The following is a 26409-nucleotide window of genomic DNA, read 5'->3' on the forward strand; positions in this document are numbered from 1 at the left end:
AAAAATGTTGGCATGGAGGTAACATGAATAATACATAACATATATAACGTGACTCATGGGAATGAAGGTAATGCATATATCAAGAAAAAAAACATTGATAAGAGATGTTAACAGGTGTGGTTGAGCAGGTGCAGCATTATAAAGTCAAGGGCAATTTCATGCAAAAAGTGATTCTTAAAAATTACAGCAAAACACATAAATCTAATACAAAAATGAATCGCAAGCAGGCAAGCATAAACCGTGCTAAGGATGGAAGGTGAAAAGCAAAGCGTTATATACCTGGTCGTGTAGTGAGTCCTCTATCTGCGGCAGGGCGAGCATCAACTGGTTCAACTGGGAACGTGCAGCAAAAGAATATATATAAAAAAAATAAAAGAATAGGAAAAGCAAATAAAAATACATCATTTACTGAATGGGAAGGAGACAGGGAAAATATATAGAGTGGTAAAAATGCAACTAGGGTTAACGTGCTAGACGGATAGGACAGGAGGAACAACGTACAAGGAGGCTCGTACACTTTGAGGCTCACATCATCTAAGGGAATCATCTGTGCTGATATTTTGCATGGACAGGACATGTGGTGATCCCGGCATAACAATGAACAAGACCAACACACGTTTTTTTTTTCTTTTTCTGCTAAACTCAAAAGACCTAATTGGTAACACTCACAAAAGAACAACCTGATGGCCTATATTATCAAGGGGTGTACGTGATTAGAAAAACCCAATCTATCCCCAAGTGCTGCATCGTGTAGAAGAGACCTTCCACCCACAAATGCTTTAAAAGGCTACGTACACCTTTGCATCTTTTTTTATTGCATTTGTTATGTAGATGGATTTTCATTAAAAAATGTTCACTGTTATTTTGCAATGTATTTCAATACAATGTAAGCAGCTTGATGCTGTTTAGTATTTATCCTGACATTTGGCTGCCCCTCCTGTCTTTAAATCTGTTCACATCAAATCAGAATATAACATTCAGGAGAAGATTGTAGAAGTTTGAGACTGCGCTGACAGGGAGATGAAGGTTGGTGTAGTCACTGAACATACTAAACTACATCAAGCAGCTTGCAATGTATTGTGATACATGTAAGCTGAAGGAGCTGAACAATTAAAAATTCATATAAAAAAACAATTAAACTAATATTTTTTGCTTCGCTTTTTCATATAAAGTTAAATTAAAGATGATGCAAAGCCTTTAAACCAACAATTAAAAACGTGGGATGACAATGTCATAATTGAGAATATCCTAGGCTGCTACAAAACTTTTATGCAGGTGACATTTACACTAGATTGCTGTATTATGCAGTTCTTCATTTGGTATTTCAAGAGATGATTGCAACTGCCCTACAACTGCAAGAACTTTACACTTTGACCAGAGTAGGAAGGTTATGATCTGGTTTATGCCCAAAAGTTCTCCGACATCAGTTATTCGTAAAAAATAGGATTGGACTGGATTAGCACATGACAAATTCCATAGTGAATAACCATTCACTATTGTGAATGGTGATAAGCATTGCATGAGTTGTCTTGGAATCTCATATCCCAAAGTTTGAAGTAGAACTGACCGCCAAATGATAACTTATGTCTATGGCCACCTTAAGGGTTACAAATTGTCAACCATGCAGGACACAAGTAGCAGAACAGCAGAAAACATACAGGAGACATGCAGAGATATATCTAAAAGACATGCACATGTATCATATATAACAACCCTCTCAAAAATGTTACTCTTACCTTCATTCTCGGTGTTTGCAGGGACTGGATCCACACCAAATGGATGCCAGGGCTGAAGATCAACATTGTACTCGCCATCCACAGGGAGAAGCTCCACTGTGGTCTTAGTCTCAGTCAGAGAGGGCATAAGGGCATCGTTGCCGTAGCTGATTCTGGGCTCACTGACCATGTTGGACAACACATCGTCGGAGTAGTTCTGCTCCTTTTGAAACAACTCATCTAGACAATATATGAAATTGACCACAGATTAGACAAATTAGAACATGCATGTCAAGCTCGGGACCGCGGACCAAATCTGGCCAGCATGGTGATTATATTTGGCCTGCGACACCATATGGAGCACTATGTGGGGCCATTATTCTGTATGGAGGACTATGTAGGGCCATTGTTCTGAATGGAGGACTATATAAGGTCCATTATAATGTACAGAGGACTACGTAAGGTCCATTATACTGTACGGAGGACTATGTAAGGTCCATTATACTGTATGGAGGACTATGTAAGGTCCATTATACTGTACAGAGGACTTTGTAAGGTCCATTATACTGTATGAAGGACTATGTAAGGTCCATTATACTGTACGAAGGACTATGTGGAGCCCATTTTACTGTGTGGAGGGCTGTACGGGGATCACAGTTGGGGCATCATACGGTGTTGGGGTCACCATACTTTGCCAGGGGAGTTGAGGGGGTACAGTTGGGTCATCATAACGTGCATGTGAAGTGTACCGTGGAGGAATTCACTGTGGAGGTATCATACTGTGCTTGGGGGGCACTTTTGTTGGCATCATACTTTATGGGGGCAATAAAAGGGCAATCTAGGGCTGCAAAGTTTTGAGATATGTTCTTTTGTGACCCCACTGAATATTAAAAGTTTTTTTTTGGAGAGGGGGAGAGGCCCAATTAGAACTTCTGCCATGGAACCCCATGATTTCTATGTACGCCCCTGCCAGCAAGAAAGTACCCAATGCTCCGGTCATGTGGTCTGTCTTTTAAGATTTATTAATTAAAATGTACTTTGTTTGTGGAAAACCCCTTTAAGTTTGTTTCCATATTTGATGATGAGGAACAGCTTCCTCAACTGTAGACATTTTTTAAAATAAATATTAAGGTTGGCCGGCGACTTTGTTCAAGTTTTTAATTTTGGCCCTCTGTGTATTTGAGTTTGACATCCCTGAATTAGAAGTTATTTGCTAAACTTTGGCTACTGCGTTATGTTACTTTTGCTTTGAGTTATCCGCAGTTTTTGGAGACCATTTTTGAAAAACCAACAATACGAAGTACGGCCATTTTGGTTGTCACTTTTGAATCATTACATTCTTTTTTTTCCCTCTAACTACAGTCAGAAGCAGGATAACAAGAGAGATGGCAGTGCATATGTGCAAATATATTAGTTCAAAGTCTGTAGTGGTTGTAAGAAAAAAACTAAGTATTTTTTGCTTTTCCCATAACTCTCAAAGACTTGAATAAAGAGCCGCACACATGAGTAGACACCTGTTCTTTCACTTTGTGCCAAAATGTCACCACATTTCCAGGAGACATGAGAGTCAGGGAACTCCCATATTTTGTCAATAGGAGACGTTTCAAGCGGAGGAAACCTCAACTATTAGACATTTATGGCAAATCCAGTGCATACACCATAAATATCCAAGATGGGCAAACATCTTTAAATTGAAAGTGACAGGCGATTCACACTGCCAAAACTAGGGACAGCAAGAATTGCAGCCAGATATGTTATTCTCAGGAATGTTCCAGGCATTTCAGAGATTATATACTTTGAGGAGCCAGCGGGTACCATAGTCAGAGATGAGACTAGTCCAGCGCCGGAGAAGATGACATGACAGGAGATGAGACTAGTCCAGCGCAGCCCCTTACCTGTGCCGGAAAAGATGACATGACAGGAGATGAGACTAGTCCAGTGCCGCCCCTTACCAGCACCGGAGAAGATGACATGACAGGAGATGAGACTAGTCCAGCGCAGCCCCTTACCTGTGCCGGAAAAGATGACTTGACAGGAGATGAGACTAGTCCAGCATCAGAAAAGATGCCTTGACAGGAGAAGAGACTAGTCCAGCACCAGAAAAGATGCCTTGACAGGAGAAGAGACTAGTCCAGCGCTGCCCTTTACCAGCGCCAGAGAAGATGACTTGACAGGAGATGAGACTAGTCCAGCGTCAGAAAAGATGCCTTGACAGGAGAAGAGACTAGTCCAGCGCCGGAGATGACTTGACAGAAGAGAGTAGCCCAGCACCGGAAAAGATGACTTGACAGGAGAAGAGAGTAGTCCAGCGCTGCCCATTACCAGAGCCGGAGAAGATGACTTGACAGGAGATGAGACTAGTCCAGCATCAGAAAAGATGCCTTGACAGGAAAAGAGACTAGTCCAGCGCCGGAATAGATGACTTGAAAGGAGAAGAGACTAGTCCAGCACAGCCCATTAACAGCGCCGGAGAAGATGACTGGACAGGAGAAGAGACTAGTCCAGCACCGGAAAAGATGACTTGACAGGAGAAGAGACTAGTCCAGCACAGCCCATTACCAGCACCGGAGAAGATGACTTGACAGGAGATGAGACAAGTCTAGCGCCGGAAAAGATGACTTGACAGGAGAAGAGACTAATCCAGCGCCGGAAAAGATGACTTGACAGGAGAAGAGACTAGTCCAGCACCGGAAAAGATGACTTGACAGGAGAAGAGACTAGTCCAGCACAGCCCATTACCAGCACCGGAGAAGATGACTTGACAGGAGATGAGACAAGTCTAGCGCCGGAAAAGATGACTTGACAGGAGAAGAGACTAATCCAGCGCCGGAAAAGATGACTTGACAGGAGAAGAGACTAGTCCAGCACCGGAATAGATGACTTGAAAGGAGAAGAGACTAGTCCAGCACAGCCCATTACCAGCACCGGAGAAGATGATTTGACAGGAGAAGAGACTAGTCCAGCACCGGAATAGATGACTTGAAAGGAGAAGAGACTAGTCCAGCACAGCCCATTACCAGCACCGGAGAAGATGACTTGACAGGAGAAGAGACTAGTCCAGCACCGGAAAAGATGACTTGACAGGAGAAGAGAGTAGTTCAGTGCTGCCCATTAACAGCGCCGGAGAAGATGACTTGATAGAAGATGAGACTAGTCCAGCACAGCCCATTAACAGCGCCGGAGAAGATGACTTGACAGGAAAAGAGACTAGTCCAGTGCTGGAAAAGATGACTTGACAGGATAAGGGACTAGTCCAGTGCTGCCCATTACCAGAGCTGGAGAAGGTGACTTGACATTAGATGAGACTAGTCCAGCACAGCCCATTACCAGTGCCCCGGAGAAGGTCACTTGACAGGTATTTCCCTATCTACACTCAAAAGAGAGACCTGTCAATAACAGGTTTACATTTTCTGAGCTCCTCTAAGGTGATTTGTGACTAAATCAAAATTCAGATGAACTTTTATGTGGTCATAACTAGGGATGAGCGAGTAGTGAAGTAATCGGACTCGCTATACTCGTAACGAGTAGGTCCCAATACTCGGGTACTCGTTACGAGTCCAATGCAAGTCAATGGGAAATGCGAGTAAGCCGCATGATTGTTTAAAAGCCGGGGGTAAAAAGCCCCACAGCCTCCCATCCCAATCCTCCGCTCCCCCTGCCGCCTCCCATCCAGATCCTAAGTTAGGACCGGGCGGGGAGCGCAGCACCAGGGAGCGGAAGCCGGCAGTGAAAAGACTTCACCACCGGCTTTCCCGTTCGGTGCTGCGCTTCCCGCTCCCTGGTGTACGCTCCCCGCCCGGTCCTAACTTAGGATAGGGATGGGAGGCGGCGGGGGGAGCGGGGAGCGCACATCAGGGAGCGAGGAGCGCAGGAAGGTAATACCCACGGAGCTTCCCAGGCTACTAATATCAGCCCCCAGCTGAATACCTAGCCTTTACTAGCTATTAAAATGGGGGACCCAAAAAAAAAATTACGTGGGGTCCCCCCTATTTTAATAGCTAGCAAAGGCTAGGCAGACAGCTGGGGGCTGATATTAATAGCCCAGGAAGGGTGCCATGAATATTGGCCCCCTCCCAGGCTAGAAACACCAGCCCTCAGCCTCCCCAGAAATGGCGCATCCATAGGATGCGCCAATTCTGGCACTTAGCCTCGCTCTTCCCACTGCCCTGTAGCGGTGGCAGTGGGGTAATAGGGTTGGGGTTGATGTCAGCTTATAATGCCAGCTGACATCAAGCCCAGGTTAGTAATGGAGAGGCGTCTATAAGTCGCCCCCATTACTAACCCCATAGTGTAAGTAAAATGTAAAATAAAAACACCCACACCCAGAATAAAATATTTTATTTGAAATAAAGACAGGATTCCTTTAATATTCTAAATGAAACTCTACTTACCGTATCGCCCATTCCAGCTGAAGCCAATGTCTTCTGCAATAAAAGTAAAATAATAAAGCAACATCATCCTTACCTTTCCATGGTTCCAGGACGGCTTCAGCTCTGCTACATTGACATGACAGGCTGGATCGCAGCAGAAAGCTGCCATCCAGCTTGCCATGCCGCAGACACTGAGAAGCTCCTCAGTGAAGCTCCTCAGTGTCTGGCTGTGACCAATGAACTCAGCTCACCTCATGCACGTCACTAACAGCGTGGGAGAATTCTCTTGCACATGTGGTGACGTCAATGCCTGCGCTCCTCAGTGTCTCTGAAGGATGACAAGCTGGATGGCAGCGTTCTGCTACCATCCCAGCCTGCCATCTCAATGTCATCCCAGCGTGGGAGAATTCTCCTGCTCAAGCGGTGACGTCATTTGCCAGCCAGGTACAGCATCCAGGAACGGGCTGCCCCCAACCCCCAGCTGCCTATTTGTACCTGGCCGGACACAACAATATAGGGAAGCCCTTTTTTTTATTATTTCATGAATTTCATGAAATAATTAAAAAAAAAAAATACGTGGGGCTTCTCCCTATTTTTGTGTCCAGCCAGGTACAACTAAGCAGCTGGGGGCTGGAATCCACAGCGCAGGGAGGCCCAAGCTTTCTGCCCCCCGCTGTGAATTGCAGTCCGCAGCCACCCCGGAAAATGGCGCGCTCATAGAAGCGCCATTTTCTGGCGCTGTACCCAACTCATCCAGGGCCCTCGTGCTGTGGCTCACTGGGTAATAAAGGGGTTAGGGCCAGCTACATATTATCCGCTGGCCCTAAGCCCGAAATTCTGGGGGTCACACCAATATTAGACATGACTGCCATGAATTTCTAGTAAAGTATTTAAAAAAAACACAACACATAGAAAAAAATATTTTATTAGAAATAAAACAAAAAAACACTTAGAGACTCCATCTTTATTAAAAAAATTATCTTCAGTTCGAGGTAGTCCAATGTAGTCTTCTTCTTTAGCTCAGCTACATCCTTGGTAGAGATTCTCTACCAGAGATGTAGCTGAGCTGTGCGGCCGTGGGAAAGTTCATGCGAGTTCATGCAATGCAGTCAAGCATGAACTCACGTGAACCCTCTGAGGGCACCGCGGCTACTTCAAATGAACAGCTGATCAGCATCACCTGATACCTCAGCTGTTCATTTTAAATAACCGGCGGGAAAGCTGGCAGTGAAAAGACTTCACCGCCGGCTTTCCCATTCGGGGCTGCGCTCCCCCCGCCGCTTCCCATCCCGATCCTAAGTTAGGACTGGGCGAGGAGCGAAGCATCAGGGAGCGGGGAGCGTACATCAGGGAGCGGGGAGCGCAGCACCGAACGGGAAAGCCGGCGGTGAAGTCTTTTCACTGCCGGCTTCCCCACCCGGGTCCTTCGCTCCCGACTCCCTGGTGCTGTGCTCCCCGCCCGGTCCTAATTTAGGATCGGGATGGGAGGCGGCGGGGGGGAGTGGAGGATCGGGATGGGAGGCTGCGGGGAAGCAGTATGGGGCTGAGTGATTGTTTAAAAGCCGGTGGCTTTTTACTGCCGGTTTTTAAACAATCATGCGGCTTACTCGCATTTCCCATTGACTTACATTATACTCGTTACTCCTAGCGAGTAATCACAAGGAAACTCGCGGAGAAACGAGTAGCCCGAGTACCGTACTATTCGGCGAGTACCGAATAGTAACGAGTACACTCGCTCATCCCTAGTCATAACCCAATAGGGATGAGTTTAGAAAAAGATGGATAAAGAATACAAACTCCTCATCGGAATGGGGGTCACTGAAGGATTCTTAGTTATTCATAACCAGCAATGTGCAAGGAAATAAAAGAACCTGTAGAAGTCAAATGGTGCAAATTTTTTACGATAAAAAAAAAAATTGCCTAAAGCATCCATATCCTTTAAGACCAAAACAAAGACACTACTGTCACTCATTTCTGAGAAAGCTCAATAGCTAATTTTCCTGGACTCGGTGTACATTAATGAGAGCCGCAGAGAAGCTGCGAGTGCAGATTTGCTCTGGTAAATGAATTTTTTTTTCCAGCAGGAAACCCCACGGAGTCTCAGCAGATCCAGGAGCTTGTAATGAGTCATGAAACTCTAATAAAGAACACAGGCCGGGAAAAGCAGCGTGAGGCCTAATCACATCTAAATGTACACAAGTAAATGACACAAGATGTATAGAGGAGGCTCTGCAGCCACAAAATGCCCATGATATTACACTAAGATACGTAATAAAAACTAAATAACGTTGGGTACAGGAGCCGGAGGGGAAAAATGTTCCAAACATGAAGCACGGGGTCAATTGACTCGTTCTACATAAAACTCATTGGCCCTGAGCTCTTGGGCAATGTAGCACATTACCTGACAAGGAAAATTACCTGACTGTACTAAAAGAACAATTCTCCAGAATATAATTATACAATAGATGCAATTATTCTGAGAATATTATCCACGGACTGAAATTCACGAGCATGAAGATTCCTTCCTGGGAGCCACAATACCATTTCCTCTCTGGAAGTCCACCACATGCTCACCCTAAACTATGAAGAACATGGACATGTCCAAATTTAGTTATAAATTAATTTTCTCGGGCGCTTCATTGGGGGGACACAGGAGCCATGGGTAATATGCTGCCACTTGGGAGCTGACTCTAAGGCCCCACTATCAGTATTTGGTCAGTATTTTTCTCAGTATTTGTAAGCCAAAACCAGGACTAGGTCAAAAATGCAGAATTGGTGCATTTCTATTATACCTTTTTTTTCTGATTGCTCCTCACCTGGTTTAGGCTTACAAATACTGAGGAAAAATACTGATAGTGGGGCCGTAGAATAAATCTTGGGAAAAAACTCAGCTCCTCCCCAACAGCCTGCACCTGACACCCCGCTATTCAATTTTAGCTTAGTGTCTACCATTTCATGTGAAAGGCCTTTTTTCCATAGGTGAAAATCTATCGGCAGCACTCCTACGGTCTTATCCAGGTTCCTGCCTTGGCTATCCTTGTCCAGCATACTTTGAGTTGTTGGACATATGTCAGGACTTTCCGTCAGGGCAGGGTGAACTTGGGCCCACCGTATTAGCCCTCCTGGATCTGGAAGACCTCAATCTTGTCTAGGATGCCCTTCAATCCCCCTTCTTTGGTGTCGATTAGAGATCTCACTCCATTCCAGCTCCAAGCGGTGGTTTTCACCTGTCTCTCTCCTGCTTTGAAACAGAGTGGTCTTGCGTTCGTCACCCTCCTTTCTCCCCAGCAGTCAGCGCCCCCCCCCCCCGATCAAAAAGAGATCACCAGTTCTGTGGATAAGTGAGATCTTTCCACTGGAGAACCCTTTTAAGTCCCATTATGTTAAGGGCGTTGGTTTGACAGACTTCTAAGCAAAGATGTGATGTTAAGTTGGGACCGTCCAATTGCTATGCAGCTGGTGGATAGTAAAGTTGTCAGGACGTCAGATCTCCGCTCCGGGAGGCCTCTTAGTTTTCAAAAGAAAATAAATATGAAAAAAGCCTGGATAGTGCAAAGTTTGCTAAATGCATGCAAATAATTACAGACTTGTCAAATGTGAGATAGGTGCATTCAGTCAACACTGCACGGCCATTATCCATCATTTACTGTGATTGAAGGTCTGCGGGATAACGCAGTGTCCTTACTTCATTCATAGGTTATATGCAAATAGCATTTTGGGTTGAAAAATAGCACTTTCCAATGCACAAGTAGGGTTGGCACGTCAGCAGAGGTGGCATGCCATCAGCAGTGCAAATCTGGGACAATGGGATATAAACTGACTGTTAGGGATCCTTGCAAGGAGACTCTTAGTGATCGTATATAATATTGTACTATTGGTATATACACAATACAAGCTTCACATCATAAATCATTTTTCAAGTAAACAGGTAATTTAGTGACAAAATTGGATAAATATTCTCAAGTCAATTGGATAGAAAAAGACTAAATCTGCTTACCAACTTCATCCTGGATCTCCTCGGCCACAGCTGGTACTTTGTACAGGAGAGAAAAGCTCTGGTTCATCCTCTCATTAATCACGCGGAGGTGGGTCATCACCTAAAGAGGTCACACATACGCAAGGGTTTCGTCACATACACATTTTACAGTATGTCCATTTATTATGATGCCTGAGCTACTGACCTCATTTCTGGAAAGTGTTGTGGGCATGCTCTGTCATTTGTGCAGAGGTCATTGTACAGGACGAGGAGGTGGTGAGCTGTGACATCACCTACTGTGACTGGTGGATCCTGTTATCTACTGTATATAGAGGTGTTATCAGTCATTGTACAGGAGGAGGAGGAGGTAAGCTGTGACATCACCTATTGTGAATGGTGGCTCCTGTTATCTACTGTATATAGAGGTGTTATCAGTCATTGTACATGAGGAGGAGGTGAGCTGTGACATCACCTATTGTGAATGGTGGATCCAGTGTTATCTACTATACATAGAGGTGTTATGAAGTCATTGTACATGAGGAGGTGGTGAGCTGTGACATCACCTGTTGTGAATGGTTGATCCTGTGTTATCTACTGTATATAGAGGTGTTATCAGTCATTGTACATGAGGAGGAGGTGAGCTGTGACATCACCTATTGTGAATGGTTGATCCTGTGTTATCTACTGTATATAGAGGTTATCAGTCATTGTACATGAGGAGGAGGTGAGCTGTGACATCACCTATTGTGAATGGTTGATCTTGTGTTATTTACTATAGACGTGTTATTGCAATTATAGGTGTCATTGCAATTATAATATATAGGTGTCATTGCAATTCTGTCTGTGATGATAATGAGACAGTAGAAAAGTCAGAACAGGAAGTGTCCAGCTTATTATGAGGCTAAATAATCTGTCCTGTACTCGGCGGCCGATCACTGCACAGAGGATCGCACAGCAGAAGGCGGCCAATTCTTATGGGAGAGGGGCTGTGAGCGCGCTCCTACACTGTGAGCGCTAGGCTTCTGCAATGTCACAAAACGCTCTCATCTCCTCTCCTGTCATCATCGGCCGCCTGCTGCGGTGTGATCCTATGTGCAGCGAGCAACCGCTGCAAACAAGATTAAGATCCAAGGGCGCCTGCACACTGACACTGTGTGAGCTCCCAGTTCCTTCACTGTTAGTGTGTGCAGGGCTGAGGATACAGGCAGGGATCCTCAATCATCACAATGGGAGGGGCGAAGGATGCAAATTGAGGAGGCGGAATGGAACACTGAGCATTTGGCCACGCCAAGGGTGCACCGAAGCCCCCTCATTTATTTACATATATAATAAAACTGGTTTTACATTAAAAAAATTAGGTAAAATCTGTACCACAAGTAAGATTTATATAGGGGTTAAGTCATTTCATTTGTATATTAGGGATGACAGATCCCCTTTTAAATTAACATTATTTTTTATTATCCCAAAAAGGATTTAAAAGAGATTTCTAAAATATGTTTAACCCAGATACAAAATTTTTTAAATCTTACATTTTACTAATTGGTTATTCTCTTTGACACTCGGTGACTTTGGTGTGAACAGGAAGGCATAGTTGTGGCTACAGATCTACAGCTATAATCGAGGAGGGTCCAGGCTTACAGGAGCGGGAAGAGCAAAAAGACTTATTCTTTCACAAAAATACAAAAAGATAGAAATAAATCTGTAAAGCTATTTTTTTTTTTAGCATGCAATTTGCAAACCCGAACTTTTTTGAAGGCTTTTGGTAAATTGTATGGACCAAAGAAGAGGCTTAGAAACTCAATGTAAATGAACATCCTCCCACTGTGACATGAACGGAGAAGAAAAGGCCCACTTTTTTCCAGTAGCAGGGGTCCATCGCTTGGACAGTGGGGGTCCGGGGAACCGTAGAAATCACTATTCTTGCAACATTAGGTACAGTGGCATGATCTTGGCCAGAAAATTCGGTAGCACAGCTGGTTAGCAAAACTGAATAGCAGGAGACACCCACCCCTGCAATCTTACAGCCCTGCTGCCATCTCTGCACAATCTGCAAGGAGGCTGAAAGCGCGGTCTCCTCGGAATATCCCTTAGCTGCTATTCTTGCTTAATGGATTAATAAAAAAGGGTCCACCAAGAAATGGGAATGCTAATAGGCCACAAGATGCAGAGATTAGCAGCACACACAGCATCTACACTAAATCTGCAAACTGCCTGGATATCCAAATATATCAGAAGCTTTTATTTTTTTTTCTTCTTTCCTCGCACCACAATAGTCATCGGTTTTCCGATGCATAAATCTGTCAGCCATAGATCAATAACACATTAGCGCTACAATGATCTACTAGGTCCATCATCTCGCCTCCAGTTAACTCTTCTGCTGACCAAGTTAAGTTTACGACGCCTGGAAATCCGTTTTCTAGCCAAAATAAAGCCTGCGGTACCTGCAGTCTGATTGCACCAGAGGCGCAGAAGCGTCTGACTCATCCCTTTACCAGACGTCTTTAGATCTACTCTGCAGATTTTTGCATCTATCCTACAAGTCTGGCGTTTCTGCAGATTCTGAATGATGTATACGGCTGGATCTGCGTTTCCTACCGCAGGGCTGAGGAAATACATGAGAGAAGAGCTTCATCCATCCTCATGATCTAAATCCCCACAATGGAGCTTATATCAATCAAACAATATGCAGCAATCACTAACTGCACAAAAACGCTGTAAGGCTAGGTTCACATTTGTACGTCTGCAGACTTCTTGCATATGCGTCGGATGTATATCTTAAAACTATATGCTAACAGGTGCCATACATCCACCTACGTCTGCAAGTTTTGACTCAACTGTATAATACATCCATCTACACAATAAGACAAACCCAACAGAGGGTAATGAAAAGAACAGGTTTTTTTTTTTTACTACGTCTCGCCCATTTTAGTCTATGGGTACATCCCCATATATTTCTACTTTTGTTTTTCGCAGTACAGGAATATACAGAATGCACTGTATAAATGTGAACCCAGCCTTACCACATGTTGTACCAGCCATGTACATCCTATTTTAGGCACATGGATATCAGACAGCTTCAGCCAATCATTGACTGGCTGCATCGATCACATGCCCACCCCACCGGAAGAGAACGCAAGAAGACTGGCGGGAAAACCAGGCAAGATTATGACGGAAGATTGACAGGAGAGTGTGAAGACACGGCTGGTCCCAATCTGGCTTCTCCGAATGTCTCCATGGGTTCCAGGCAACCAGAGGGTCCCACCCGGCAACCCCAAATAACATATCCATGGGGCCAGGTGACTTCATTGTCCCAACCTGGTCTCCCCAAAATGTATCCATGGGCCCTCTGATGGTCAGTGGAACAGATCACTATCTTTCCAGTCAGTGCCATATACCCTTAGGCCGGAATCATATAGAATCCACTACTAATCCATCTACTGTCCTGAAGGATGTCTTTCCTTCCTCTTGTAAAGTCTTTCTGATTCTCCTTGATTCTGCCTTCAGTACTACAGACATCCCTGTTTATATTTACATCTGTGTAAGGTCATCATTCACAGGTCAAGGGTCGGGGATGAAGATGGAAGGGGTTCATGACTCATTGTTTGAGCATTTAATCAACTTGCATAGACTGTAACCATCCTGCTCTTTAAATTAACATCTAGCTGTCTTAGTACAATATGTCATTATCATATTAACAAACATCATTGTTTCCAAACAAAGAGAAGTCAACATTCAGTTTTATACACATAATAGTATGTCCTCCTTGACCAGCCACAGCAATGCATATACATTTACAAGTCAACACAAAGTTAATAGTGTATTTCTCTTGGATTGACAACTCTAAATGTCTGGCTGGTTAGGATTAGAAGCTGTGACGTCGTCAAAGAGAGTATGCTTGATTAATGTTTAGGCCATGCTGGACAACCCATTTAACCAAAGTAGAGCCAACCAAAGTAAGCATGGCCTTTAAGGAATTAAAGTATTGCCTGCAATCGCTCACAATTTGATATACTATAGAGGCAGAAGATGTGGCTACTTCCGTGATGCTGGAAACAGGGCGCCCACCCCTAGTTGGCCTCTTCCTTTACTCTACTGGGTGGTGAGAACTTGAAAAGGAGATGGACAGGGGATGGAAGACAACAAGCATCAGGTCGTCTTGTTTTGGGTGGTCGAATATATGGTGGTGGTAACCAGGATCAAAAGTTGGTTCCTATATGTATGCCCCTGTTATTGAAGACTAACCAAAAAGTTCAAATTTGATAAATCCATTAATTGGAGTAGACCCAAAATCCTTAGTCATTAGATTAAAACCACTGATCCAATCTAAATCTAACAGTTGTGTATCTAGGTTCTTCAATGGTGTCTTGACAACTATTGGACAAGTCATGTCCTTCATCCATTTATACCCTTTCTCCTTGTTTTTTTTTTTTTTAAGGTTCTGAACAAGATCTTATTGTAAATTAAGTTACCTGAGATCGAATCTGAGCAGCCTTCTTGGGATCTACCATGCGGACATGCTCGAAGTGTTTGAGAGTGTGCTGTCTGTCCTTCTGCTCGGCACGTACGTACTTCTTCAGCATATTAAACACATGGCGGGGCTGTAAGAAACGACAAGACGCTGAAGATCTGACAACTCAGTGCACAGATGGATTCATAGCAATAGTTAAAAAAAGCCTAAATTACACTAAGTTGGCAGAGAAGGCCAAGAGTGAAAACAACAAAAATATTGCAAAAATTAACAATATAAACTAATGGATAACAATGTGGATTAAAAGGGAACCTGTCACTAGTTTTGTCATAATAGCAACTAAAACTATCACCTTGTGCTGCATTCCATAAATGTTTATATAACCCCCTGACGTCCCCTGTAGACCCACCAAAAACCTTTTGAAGTTATCCTGCACTGTATGGTAAATCAGGTTGGTCAGATGGGCGTGGTTTGGGCTTCTTCATCCCTCCCCTGGAGGTGTGGCCAGCATACTCAGGGGTGGGGTTTTGGCTAGGTTTATGCGCATGCTACATTTACTAGTTTCCGTTTTTCATCTGTAAATGTTAGGATATATGCATTTGCTGCAGAAAGGTTGACTTTAGGACACATTGATAACACTCTGGAGACCTTTCAAATAAATCATGCTGTCTGTCAGAATGAGGAAATCCTATTGATTGTGTCACCGGGGTTTCTGGCCTCACTATCCAGTATTGATTGAAGTATTTAATTGGAAAATGTCCAGGTTTCTCCAATATCTCTAAGAAAGCTGGCTGTGATAACAGAGCTCGACCCGATAAGTACAATCACACCTTAAAAATAAATGCACAGAAATCCGGAGATCTAGGAAGAGGTTAGATATAAAAATCGGTTTAAAAAAAAAATCCTTTTTTCTGGGTTTTCATAAAATAATGCAAAAAATTCTTTCCATGGTGAAAAAAAGAGAGAGATTTGCAGGAAATCAGGAAGTCTCCTCGCTCCGCTTTATCTGGCGCCCAAGGTATATTCATGACATCAAACAAACATCGTTAGATTTTTTAATTATGCTAATCTCTGACCCACTTTAACTTTACTTCCCATCTTCTTCAATAAATTTGTTTTCTTTGCAGAGTTCACTCAGTAATCCCTCTGAGTTTTATCATCCATGCGAACAGATTCTCAAGTTAATGTGTCCAGGTGGAACTAAGTAATATAATCATACGCGCAAGTGACAGCCGAATTATACGGAGGGTCTAGAACACACACATCCGACTGTTATGGATGTTCCGTCTGCGGTTAAAAACAAAGAACCGTAAAAAGAAAGATCCGAAGGTTTAGAAAAAAAGGTGACTCTATTGCTAACTTGGTCATTGCCGCAAAAAAAACGATGATCCTAGAGGCGAAAGGGCCCCCCAACACAAAATCTGAAACCAAACTGTTGCTTACCATGTGCCATTTATGATATGTATGTCTCCTTAAAGGGAATCCGACACCAAGTTTTTGAAATGGATTCTGAGAGCAGCATGATGTAGGGGCAAAGGCCCTGATTCCAGCGATATGTCACTTACTGGGCTGCTCGGTGTAGTGAGTGGTCAGAATGTTGAGCCATGTATAACTCAGCCCACACCACTGATTGGCTGCTTCCTGTGTACATTGTTAGCAAAGTGCCAATCAGTGGTGAAGGCGGGGTTACAGATTAGCTGGACTGCCTGGCACGTGACACCTAGTCCTGCAGTGATAATCTGCTGGTGATAAAACACTGATTGATACTGCAGAAAGCTGTTGAGCAAGTGACACATCCTTGGAATCAGACTCTTTGCCCCTACGTTATGCTGCTCTTAGATTAAATAGCAAAAACTTGAGGACAGATTCCACTTCAGTGGTAGTAGGGACTTTGGGCTTCCTCAGGCTCTAGGACTTGTCGGAACTGCTACATGATCTGTACCCCATATAGCGACTTCCCTCGAGGTCCAGTGGTAATTACTTTACCAATATTCCATAAGCAAAAAATCAACACAGAAATCTTCCAACCAAGCCAGAGGCTCGCAAAAGTAGGTTTACCAATAAGAGAACTTAAATGGGGGTCTAAGATCAGTTCTTGGTCTCTTATATTCTATAAATGGGTTCCAAGAAAATGCTACTACTCAAGGATACTTTTATAGCATCTCAGTGCCCAATGTTAATTGTGTCGCCCAGGATTAGTCGGTAACCCATACATGTTCAAAGTATATCAGGTCTCTAAGGTTGAAACAAATCACATGTGGTTGTCCTGAGGAAGGAGACTCTGATTTGACTCTGAAACGCGTTGACAATAAACCACCTCAAAACATTTTTATCTTCCTATCCGTTTGTGAATCAGCAGCGCACTTGAAGTATCTTGGCTTTCTACACATTGGTCTCAAAGGTTATGTGCACACATAAGAGTATTTCTGGCAGATTTTTCAGCACCAGCGTTTTGGCAGGAATAAAGCTGCATAAAATGTACGAGTTTCTGACGTGCTTTTACTTGCGTTTTTTTCCCACATTCATTTGAATGGGTGAAATGCTGCAAAAAACGCTAAAAGAATTGACATGATACAAATTTGAAAAAATGTTTTGATGGTTCAAATCCGTAAAGAAAAATTAAGCAGCACGTGAGCGAGACTTCAGAAATTACAGCACCTGCAAAGTGAATGACAAGTGCAGCGCTTTTTTTTTTTTTTACCCTTAAAAAGAAAAAAAAAGTGGAAGAACCGTAGCTTGTGAACAAGTCTCAATACTAGTATGACGTAAACGAACATGATACGCACATTAAAATATGTCAATGGGAGAAACTTATTTAAGAAGAATCTGCAGCTGAGTGAAGAACTGAAGTTAAGAGACAAAACATCCATATATTTTTTCTTCCCGATGGGTGGAGGACCACTTCATCGTCATCAATGGTGAGGGCCTTTCTTTCTTGAGATAACAAGGAGAAACCCATACTTATGAAAGGACCCTGTAACCAATGGAATTTCCTTATAGACATAATCCATCTATCACGTTATGAAATTACAAAGGTTAGAAAAAAATAATTTTCCCAAATCAAGTTCTCACTGATTTAGTTGAATGCCATAATGGTCTTCTCCAGCTTCAGAAGGACATGACTCTAGTACCAGAACTATTAATGGAGGACTATTGTAGGTCCGGTTTCCCACCTGTGGTGTGTTCCCAGTGGGTGCACTCCATGTCATTAGTGGCTTCTTGCACAGTCAGGCTTTCCTCTGATCATAGCCCTATAGGACATCTCGTGTGATATTTTGAGTTGGTGTTACTTCGCTGAAGAACATTGAATATCTCAATAAGTTTTCTATGCAAAAGTGAAAATTTTGGAGCTTAAAAAAACATTAATACTCTATACAGTACTGCAAAACTAACCCAACAACAGCAACAAGTACAACTTCTGTGTGTTACACTTAAGAAACTGTTCATCTCTTACCCTTGGTGGATCAGACTGTAGAGCAGTGATATAATTCTCCAAGGCTACTCGTCGACGATCATTCAATATGGCCTCCACTCGAACCATGTGAGTTTCAACCAGCTTCTGCCTCTCGTTGGCTGCCTCTTGTTCCAGCGATTCCACCTTCTCCTGGAAACGCTGCAAAGCACAGCAAACGGTACATGAATTAACAGATGGATCGAGCCAAAGGATACGCACCAACTAACTACCAAACCTCACGTCTACCGTTCCCTCTAGGTCCGCCAACTTTCATAAAATCTGCTCGAGGTGGTTGGGGAATCGTAACTTGTAGATACCATTTATTTGCATAAAGATGGACTAAACATAAATCAATGATGAAGGATCCTGCCGTCACGGCAAAGGAAACACTGGGGAAGTGCTGTCTTACGAGAGGCTTGTACAGCAACCGGGGGACTTGCCATGTCTTCCTGGAATTCTCCACTTTTCCGAGAGCGTCCCGGACATTCTGGGAAAGTTAATGAGCATATTCTAAGCTATGCACTCTGGAAATTAAAAAAATCCCAACCCTGTGTACTGGGAACGCTATTATTGAGATCCTCGTTAGTGTGTGTTTTACCCGTCTCCATTTTAGAGGGAATACTGATGAAAGACCCCTCATTACTCCAGGAGGTAGTAATGCAAACAAATCCATTTTAAGTTTACTAAAAAGTGAAACACAAAGACTACGCTGAGAAGAATAGCTGAAAAGGTTTATGGTGACCATACATTTTCTGAAAAAAAAAAAAAAAACCCCAGAGTTTGCTACAACCTATAGTCTTACTAATGTCATTGATGAATAATATTGTGCAGCCTTATAAGACCCTCTGGGCCATGACTGCCCTCCTCTGTCTCTTCTTTTCCCACTCCTGCAAGTATTGTTTTGTAAATCATCACCGGAAAACTTCATGGGGATGTCTCATGTACTTAAAATAAGTTTCAATATGAGAAAGTGTTTTATTATTTAGATGTTTTTTTAATGCTGCTATTTATTCTTTATTTTAAAAATTGTCCTTGGGGGAGGCCTTCCAGTTGGCAGATACCTACTCCCTGCTGTATCTGTATAGATTCTGGTAGCTGCAATGAATGTTGCAATCAATGGTCAGGAAAACATCAATAAATGAGTTGTCTACATGAAGAGTTAGCGCCATTTACATTTGCCAATAATCGGAAAGTAAGCGCTACTAGGAACAATCGTTCACGATTATCAAACTGTTTACACAATCACCTGACCAGAGAGCAAAACGGTTGTTCGTTGGGTGAAATTATTTTTAGGCAAGCTTAAAAATTATCACTCAGCAGAGCATCGTTCTGTGCAAACAGGACATGTGCTGTCGAAAACAATGATGTTCTAAGAACACAGAAGGTTTGTAGTAATCGATCTTTCTGTGTGCATGGAAATACAGATGGTCTGTATAGACATACCAGTAGTGTTGAGCGAGTATGTTCTGTCCGAGTACGCTTGGGCCGAGCACCGAGTATTTACAGCTGCTCCGTGATATGGTTAAATCGCTCCCGTGTGCATGATTTGCAACTGTTTGACAGCTTTATTACATGTGAGGAATGTCTATTTCTTACACATTCCTCACATGTAATAAAGCTGCCAAACAGTTGAAAATCATGCACACGGGAGCGATTCAACCGTATCACCGAGCAGCTGTAAATACTCCGAGCTCGGCCCAAGCGTACTAGGACAGAACATACTCACTTGAATGGTCTGGACACCGGTGTGGGTTCAGGTCTTGAAATCCTCACCGATCAAGCAATGGACTTTCGAGAAGTGTGCAGCGCAGCACAAAGCTCCTGTCTGAGAGCGCACACAGCTTTGCAGCCTATTCTTTCTAGTGAATCAGTACCCTGCTCTGTGCGTTCCTGCCTGCCGATCTGCGCACTACTCAGGGGTGCGATGATACTACTATTGTGCGATCAATGGGGGTCTCAAGACTCAGGCCCCCGCCTATTTGCAGGCAATTCAAATGCCTGCTAAATATGCAAAATCAAGAAGAAAGCCAAGTTCCTCTTTAGGTCATGGTATTGAGCACTTATAAATGTGCAGTTGATGGGTGGTCTGGAGCACGCTACATTTATTTTTGCGCATTTGACAGGTCTCCTTTGACTCCCACGATACATTTCAGCATGGTAGAAATTGATTTCTTCTGTGATTGGCATTGGAATACATTTTACTGATGTGGATTATGCTTATTTCAGCATATTTGTAGTCTTCGTAGGAGGTTGCGGCAATTACGTAAATGCAGAAATTAATGAGGTCAATCCCAAGAGGACCATCAGTGTGTGTGACATCCATCACAAGTGTTTCCAGCTAATGATTCCTGTCCATTGCTATGACAGATGAGGCAACGCAGAAAGGTACAAGTGGCCAGCAGGCCTATTGTAGGACATGGTTTGTTAGTGGTCCATATGGACTATATGTCAGATCTGTCTGTGGTTAACCATCTGTGAAGATGCTTCCTTAATTAACAATATGTTAGTACAATGGCGGCCATTCAGATTAATGCTAGCATTCCATAAATGTATAGTAAGATAAAAGATCTTAAGGACATTAAGCCAATGCAAATATTGGGGGAAGAAGGATTAGGCATGATCAAGCTCAACATGTCCTATCCTTGGTTCCAGGGACATCTGACAAAGCTTATTCCCTTCTGACCCAATCAAGTCCATGGGATATGCCATAAATATTTTGGAAATGCTGGTGTCACCAATGGGACGTGCATCTATCTTGGGAACAGGACCCTAACGCCCACCATCTCTCTTGTTGACTCGCATCTATTCTCGAGATAGATGCGAGTCTTATTGTTGGGACCTGCATTTATTATATGCCACAAATGTACGAGATAGGAATACCCCTTCAAACATTTCAGCCACTGCCATAGATCCCTACAAGCATTAGTCACAATGACTCTATAAAGGGTCGGCTATATTTTCCCCATAATTACTGGCCCCAGAACTTCTTCCTCACTTCCCTACATGCATGGTGCCTGCGACTTAGACGATCGGTACTACCTAATTCTAAAAGAGCAGTTATGTTGATTAGTCCACTTGGGGGGCTGCTCATGTACAGGTGGTACAACAAATGGTTGGACGCTAAGATAAAGCAAAGGTGGTCAGAACCATGGTGCCCCCATGTCATAATGGGCCATATTTCACTATGAAATTAGGTTCCCAGCTACGGAGTCTTAGAAGACAAAAGGCAATTGGGAACATCAAAGAATCGATAATTCAAAGGCATCAGTCCTCGTAGCGGATGGCCACTAATCTAATAACCAAAAGTCCTAGGTCCTTTATTACCTCTATCACAGCCTTCTTGTCCGCTTTTGGAAGATTCTTGGCTTGACGCTCGGCTTCTTCCCATTCTTTCATGACCTGCACAAAGAAAACCAATTATGAATGAAACGAAACATCACATTGGAACAGCCATTAAAGAAGCACAGAAGCATTGCGTATCAAGGCTTAAAGGGAAAACGTCACCAGGTTTTAGCTAACCTGTCTGAGAGCAGCATAATGTGGGGACAGAGACCCTGACTCCAGGGATGTATCACTTATTGAGCTGCTTGCTGCCATTCTGATACAATCACTGTTTTACTTGCTGCAGATCTAGCATAGCTCAGAATGTTGAGCTCTGTATAACCCCGCCCACACCACTGATTGGAAGCTTTATGTGTACATGGGCAGAAAGCTGCTAATCAGTGGTGGGGGCGGGGTTATACAGAGCTCAAGAATATGGAGGGCTACATGGCAGCAGGTTTACCAACTCTCTAATAATCTCCTGATGATAAAACAGTGATTTTATCAAAACTACAGCAAGCAGCCCAGTAAGTGACACTTAAATGGAATTAGGGACTCTGTCTCTATATTACGCTGCTCTCAGATTAGGTGGCAAAACCTGGCAACAAATTCCCTTTTTTTTTTTTTTTTTTTTTTTTTAAATCAAATGTTTTTTATAGATTTTTATAAAGATTTACACAAAGGAAAAAAAAACAAAAAAAAGGAAAAAAACAACAACAACCAGACAAACATTGGAGAAACACAGTTTTTCCCCCTCCAACCTTAACGAGCATTAAACATGAGCTATTTATACATCTTGGCTCTGCAAAACCAGCATAATTAGATGAACAAATATTTGAACATAGTAAGAATAGTCAATCCAATTACATATAACTTTTGGAAGTACTAATAACATTTTAATTCATTTTCAAAGAAGTTTAAACAAATTCCCTTTAAAGGGGTTTGTCTCATGAAGGGCACACATTAGGGCTTTTGAACATCACAGAGGGGCTTCCTCCCAATCAGGAACTCTCCTACCCCAAACTGCCAAAACGAAGAATGACTTTATATGAGTGGCTACTCTTCTGGCACACTGATATTACACGGACGGCCAATTTATCTAAATGATGACAACCATGTAATACTACATTTCCCCTGCAGTGGCCGCTGTAGGCTGGGCATGCCTTCCACGAGTGGAACTCAGGGCGATCAAAGTGATCGCCTCGTCAGACACATTTTACCTAAGATTTTGTCCTCTTCCTCACCACTTCCAGTAACGACATATTACAGAAACATTTACGAAGAAGGTGACTCTGAAGACGTCCTTGCCCACGGATCTGTCTGTAATGGAGAACAAGCAAACTACGTTCCCAACCTTAAATTATAGGCAATAGCTGTAAAATCTGTACATGACATAAAGCCCGGCCTGCAGACCATACACTGCAGATTCAGAAAGCTAATCCTACACATTACACGGCTTCATTTTCCCCGCGTCTCCGTTATTTATGAAGTAGGACGCGGTGTTCCAGAGACAGTGTTATTTACCCCGTGGTTATTTATTAGAGAGAATGATTTATAAATAGGTCAAAATATTTATCTGCAGTTTCCACCGCCATATTCTGCAATAATGTGGATATGCGGGAGGAATACAGAGCAGGGGAGAGGTGAGGAGCACACTGTCCATTCTGCCGGTAGAAAGATACTGCACCTACCTAGAGAGGATGGAAGAGGACGTGCAGTTTATTAAAGAAACTTATTTCATTTACATGCATATATTATACCAGTACAAGCTATAAAGCCTGCAGTACAAAATTTGATGGCAGCAAACACCAAGGTTACAGTTTGCATAGTAAGCCACATAAGAAGTGCTGAAGGGCTCCTTGTGCCCAAACTGTCAGACATGCAACTCTACGGACCAAAAAGTAAAAAAAAAAAAAAAAAAAATTGCCTCCAATATGCTCAAAACCATACACATGAGCCACAGAAGCTTTGGGATTACGACCTATTGAGAAATGAAACAAAACTGCCTAAGGATCAGCAGTACGTCTGGAGGGGGTAGAATGAAGCATGCGCTGAAAAGAACAACCTGCCTACATTGAAGTATGGAGGTGGCTCAGTGATGCCTGCAGTGAAGCATGAAAGGCACTTGGTGATACTTTCAGTGAAGTATGATGGGCACTCGGTGATACCAATAGCGAAGCATGACGGTGGCTCGATGATGCGTACAGTGAAGTATAATGGTGGTTCGTTGATGCCTACAGCGAAGCAACGCGTTGGGCTCGGTGATGTCTACAGTGAAGCAATGCGGTGACGCAGTAATGCCTACAGTAAGTGATGCCTACAGTGAAGCAAGGTGGTGGCTTAGTGATGCCTACAGAAAGTGATGCCTACAGTGAAGCAAGGTGGTGGCTTAGTGATGCCTACAGTAAGTGATGTCTAAAGTGAAGCAAGGGTATACAGTGAAGCAAGGTGGTGACTCAGTGATGTCTAAAGTGAAGCGTGGCATTGGCTTAGTGATGACTAAAGTGGAGCATGATGGTAGTTCTGTTAGGTCTACAGTGAAGCATTGCGGTGGTTCAGTGATGCCTAAAGTGAAGCATGACGGTAGTTCTGTTAGGTCTACAGTGATGCATGGCAGTGGCACAGTGATGCCTGCAGTGAAGCATGGTGGTGGATCAGTGATGCCTACAGTGAAGCATGGTGGTGGCTCGGTGACGCTAATAGTGAAGCATGGCTGTGGCTCGAATTTCACAAATACTTGGTGTCAGAAAATGTCCAGTTAGATTCTGCAGTGGTCGTCAGAGTCATACGATTTGAAACCCATAGAAAAACGTCTGTGGTATTTGAAGAAGGCGGTTGCAGTATGAAAACCAAAGAATATTAATGAAACAGAGGAGATTAACCATTAAGAAAGGGCTAAGATTCCTCAGGATCGCTGCCAGAGCTGGTGTCTCGTCGTATATAGTTATTTGCATCAGGTCATAATAGTGAGGGCTCCATTACGTACTAAAGACCCTTGTTATGAAGGGAGTGAATAATTCTGAGCCTGTAGCAGTCAGTAAAAGCTGCATTATTTGGTTACTTTGAAGAAACACTTGTTATATTGGTTGTGTTCAGCTATTTACATTGTTCTTGTTTGATTTGTTTATTGCAGACAGCAGAAAGTCTGTACATTTTGCAACAAAACTAATTTGCCATGGGGGTTAATGGGAATCTATCAGTAGGATCCCCCTTCTAAGCCGTCTATTTGGGCATGCAGGTCATAGGAAGCTGAATGAAATGATACCTTCATATCTGTGATCTGATGTCTTATTCCAGAGAAATCCACATTTTTCTTAATATGTAAATGAGATGTTAAGATCTATGGGCGGGCCATAATTAAATCATTTAAATTGTATTTTCCTATATAAATATGACAAAGTGACGGACAGCATTGCCTAACGGATTACCTCGGACATTCTCTCCCGGTGTTTGCCTTCAAGACGCTCTTTGGCTTTCTGGAAACGATCATGCTCATTTTCATCATTAGGATTTTCTAGGTACTTGTCAACGGCATCAGGGGTGCTGGCCGCAGTAGTGGGAACTAGACATTTTGTTAAGGGGAGAAAGAAAAAAAAAAAGATTAAAAAATCAGTAGAAATAGAGAGGAACATTACTTAGAATGACGACATTCAGCATTCGCAAACAGGGTTAGCAGGATTGCTGAAGCAGCTAGTGGGGATTCAATCAGAAGAGGGTTAATACAGGAACAGTTAAAATACGGGAAGACGCGTTATACAGGACCACTACATACATTACCGTTAAACATACTAAAAAGCATTCCCACTGCACACAAAAAAGTCAGATATCCTTAACCTGCAGTCATCCTCTCGGGACCTGTGGGCTCCTGACGTGTCCGGTTTACTTGTATTCTTTTTTTTTTTGGAACTTTTGGCATATTACTTAAATAGTGACCTCATTACTGCCAGAGATGACATCACTGATTTACACAACAGCAAAGAACAGAAAAATTTAAGGGGTTGTCTCCTTTTAGCGTTCTGTCTCTGGGGCTGCTCCTGTGATTGTGACATAACGATAACAGCGCTGCAGCCAATCAGAGAACATTGAATTGCATTGTCAGAGAACACATTGGACCTGAGCAGGGTAAGTAAATTGAGATTTGTTTTGTTACAATGAATCAAGTTGACAATCCCTTTAAGGATTTTTTGTCGTACACAGTGTGTAAGATGTGTAGACCCTTTAGCCTGTGTCTTTTTTATCACATCTATATTAATAAATACATGTATTTGAGGACATTAAAATCAATTGCAAAAATGTTTTATTAAAAATGTTGCAACGCTTGACTTTTTAAAATCTCTGCATTGCACTATTGCTATATCTATTGCTGGCTGCAGAATGAGTTAACTGAGAATCTGCCAGTGAGCTTGTTCTGTTATCTCTATCATCAACATATTCTATAGCACAGTACACAAAATAAAATCACACATGTCCCCCCCCCTATGTTCCTAATTTAACACACGTCCCAAACTGCAGTTATAAAAAGGTCATTGATCTCATAGGTTTTAAGCATTTGTGACGCTCGAGATTTATAAATAATGAGAATAATTGTGAGGAGCTGCCCACTTACTAAAGACTATGATACTTTTCCAGCACGGGCCACCATTTTCGTCAATATTATTATTGTGTGTTATTAGTGATTTACTTGTTATGTTTTATATAGTTCTGATTACTTGTCAGTATGTAAGATTCACTTGTAAAATGTCCAGCATTCCACTAATCTCATCTTTATCTCACGAGTCCATTGTTCCAACAGCCAATGGTCTCATTGTGTGTGGATTGTGGACACAGTGGAGCAGTCACCACAGGGGGTCTTACATGTAGTCTCAGATGAAGGCTTCTAGAATATTCTTCATTGTTTTAGAGAACAGTGAATGTTTAAGGGGGAGGGTGTGATCACTTCTGACCTGAGAGGGGACTGATCCCAGTGGAAGAAAGGGGAGACATGGTTTAGAGAGAGTTGTGTGGAAGGATTGAAGGAAGAGGATGGAGACCGTGGACTTGGAAGGATAAATGGATAAACATTATGGATTATGTCGTTTCAATTTACACTTTCTTAAAGGACTGCT

The 26409-nt window shown here is 42.9% G+C and overlaps 1 protein-coding gene across 4 annotated transcripts in view; it reads right to left on the bottom strand.

Annotated features, from left to right (window-relative positions):
* Nucleotides 1-26409, bottom strand: part of APP (amyloid beta precursor protein) — a 248504-nt gene that overhangs the window by 14071 nt on the left and 208024 nt on the right. For 2 of the 4 annotated variants that reach the window (XM_073668273.1, XM_073668275.1), the window contains 7 exons: nucleotides 24733-24866; nucleotides 21308-21382; nucleotides 17984-18142; nucleotides 14531-14659; nucleotides 10083-10182; nucleotides 1737-1955; nucleotides 280-333 (listed from right to left, as the gene is read on the bottom strand). In XM_073668273.1, the coding sequence (XP_073524374.1) occupies nucleotides 280-333; nucleotides 1737-1955; nucleotides 10083-10182; nucleotides 14531-14659; nucleotides 17984-18142; nucleotides 21308-21382; nucleotides 24733-24866 (870 nt within the window). The remainder of the gene's footprint in view (nucleotides 1-279; nucleotides 334-1736; nucleotides 1956-10082; nucleotides 10183-14530; nucleotides 14660-17983; nucleotides 18143-21307; nucleotides 21383-24732; nucleotides 24867-26409) is intronic. The other 2 variants (XM_073668274.1, XM_073668283.1) reach the window with 1 other exon arrangement.

Source organism: Phyllobates terribilis, unplaced genomic scaffold, assembly GCF_046119375.1.
Source record: "Phyllobates terribilis strain yellow unplaced genomic scaffold, ASM4611937v1 Scaffold_2__4_contigs__length_985480577, whole genome shotgun sequence".
NCBI lineage: Eukaryota > Metazoa > Chordata > Amphibia > Anura > Dendrobatidae > Phyllobates > Phyllobates terribilis.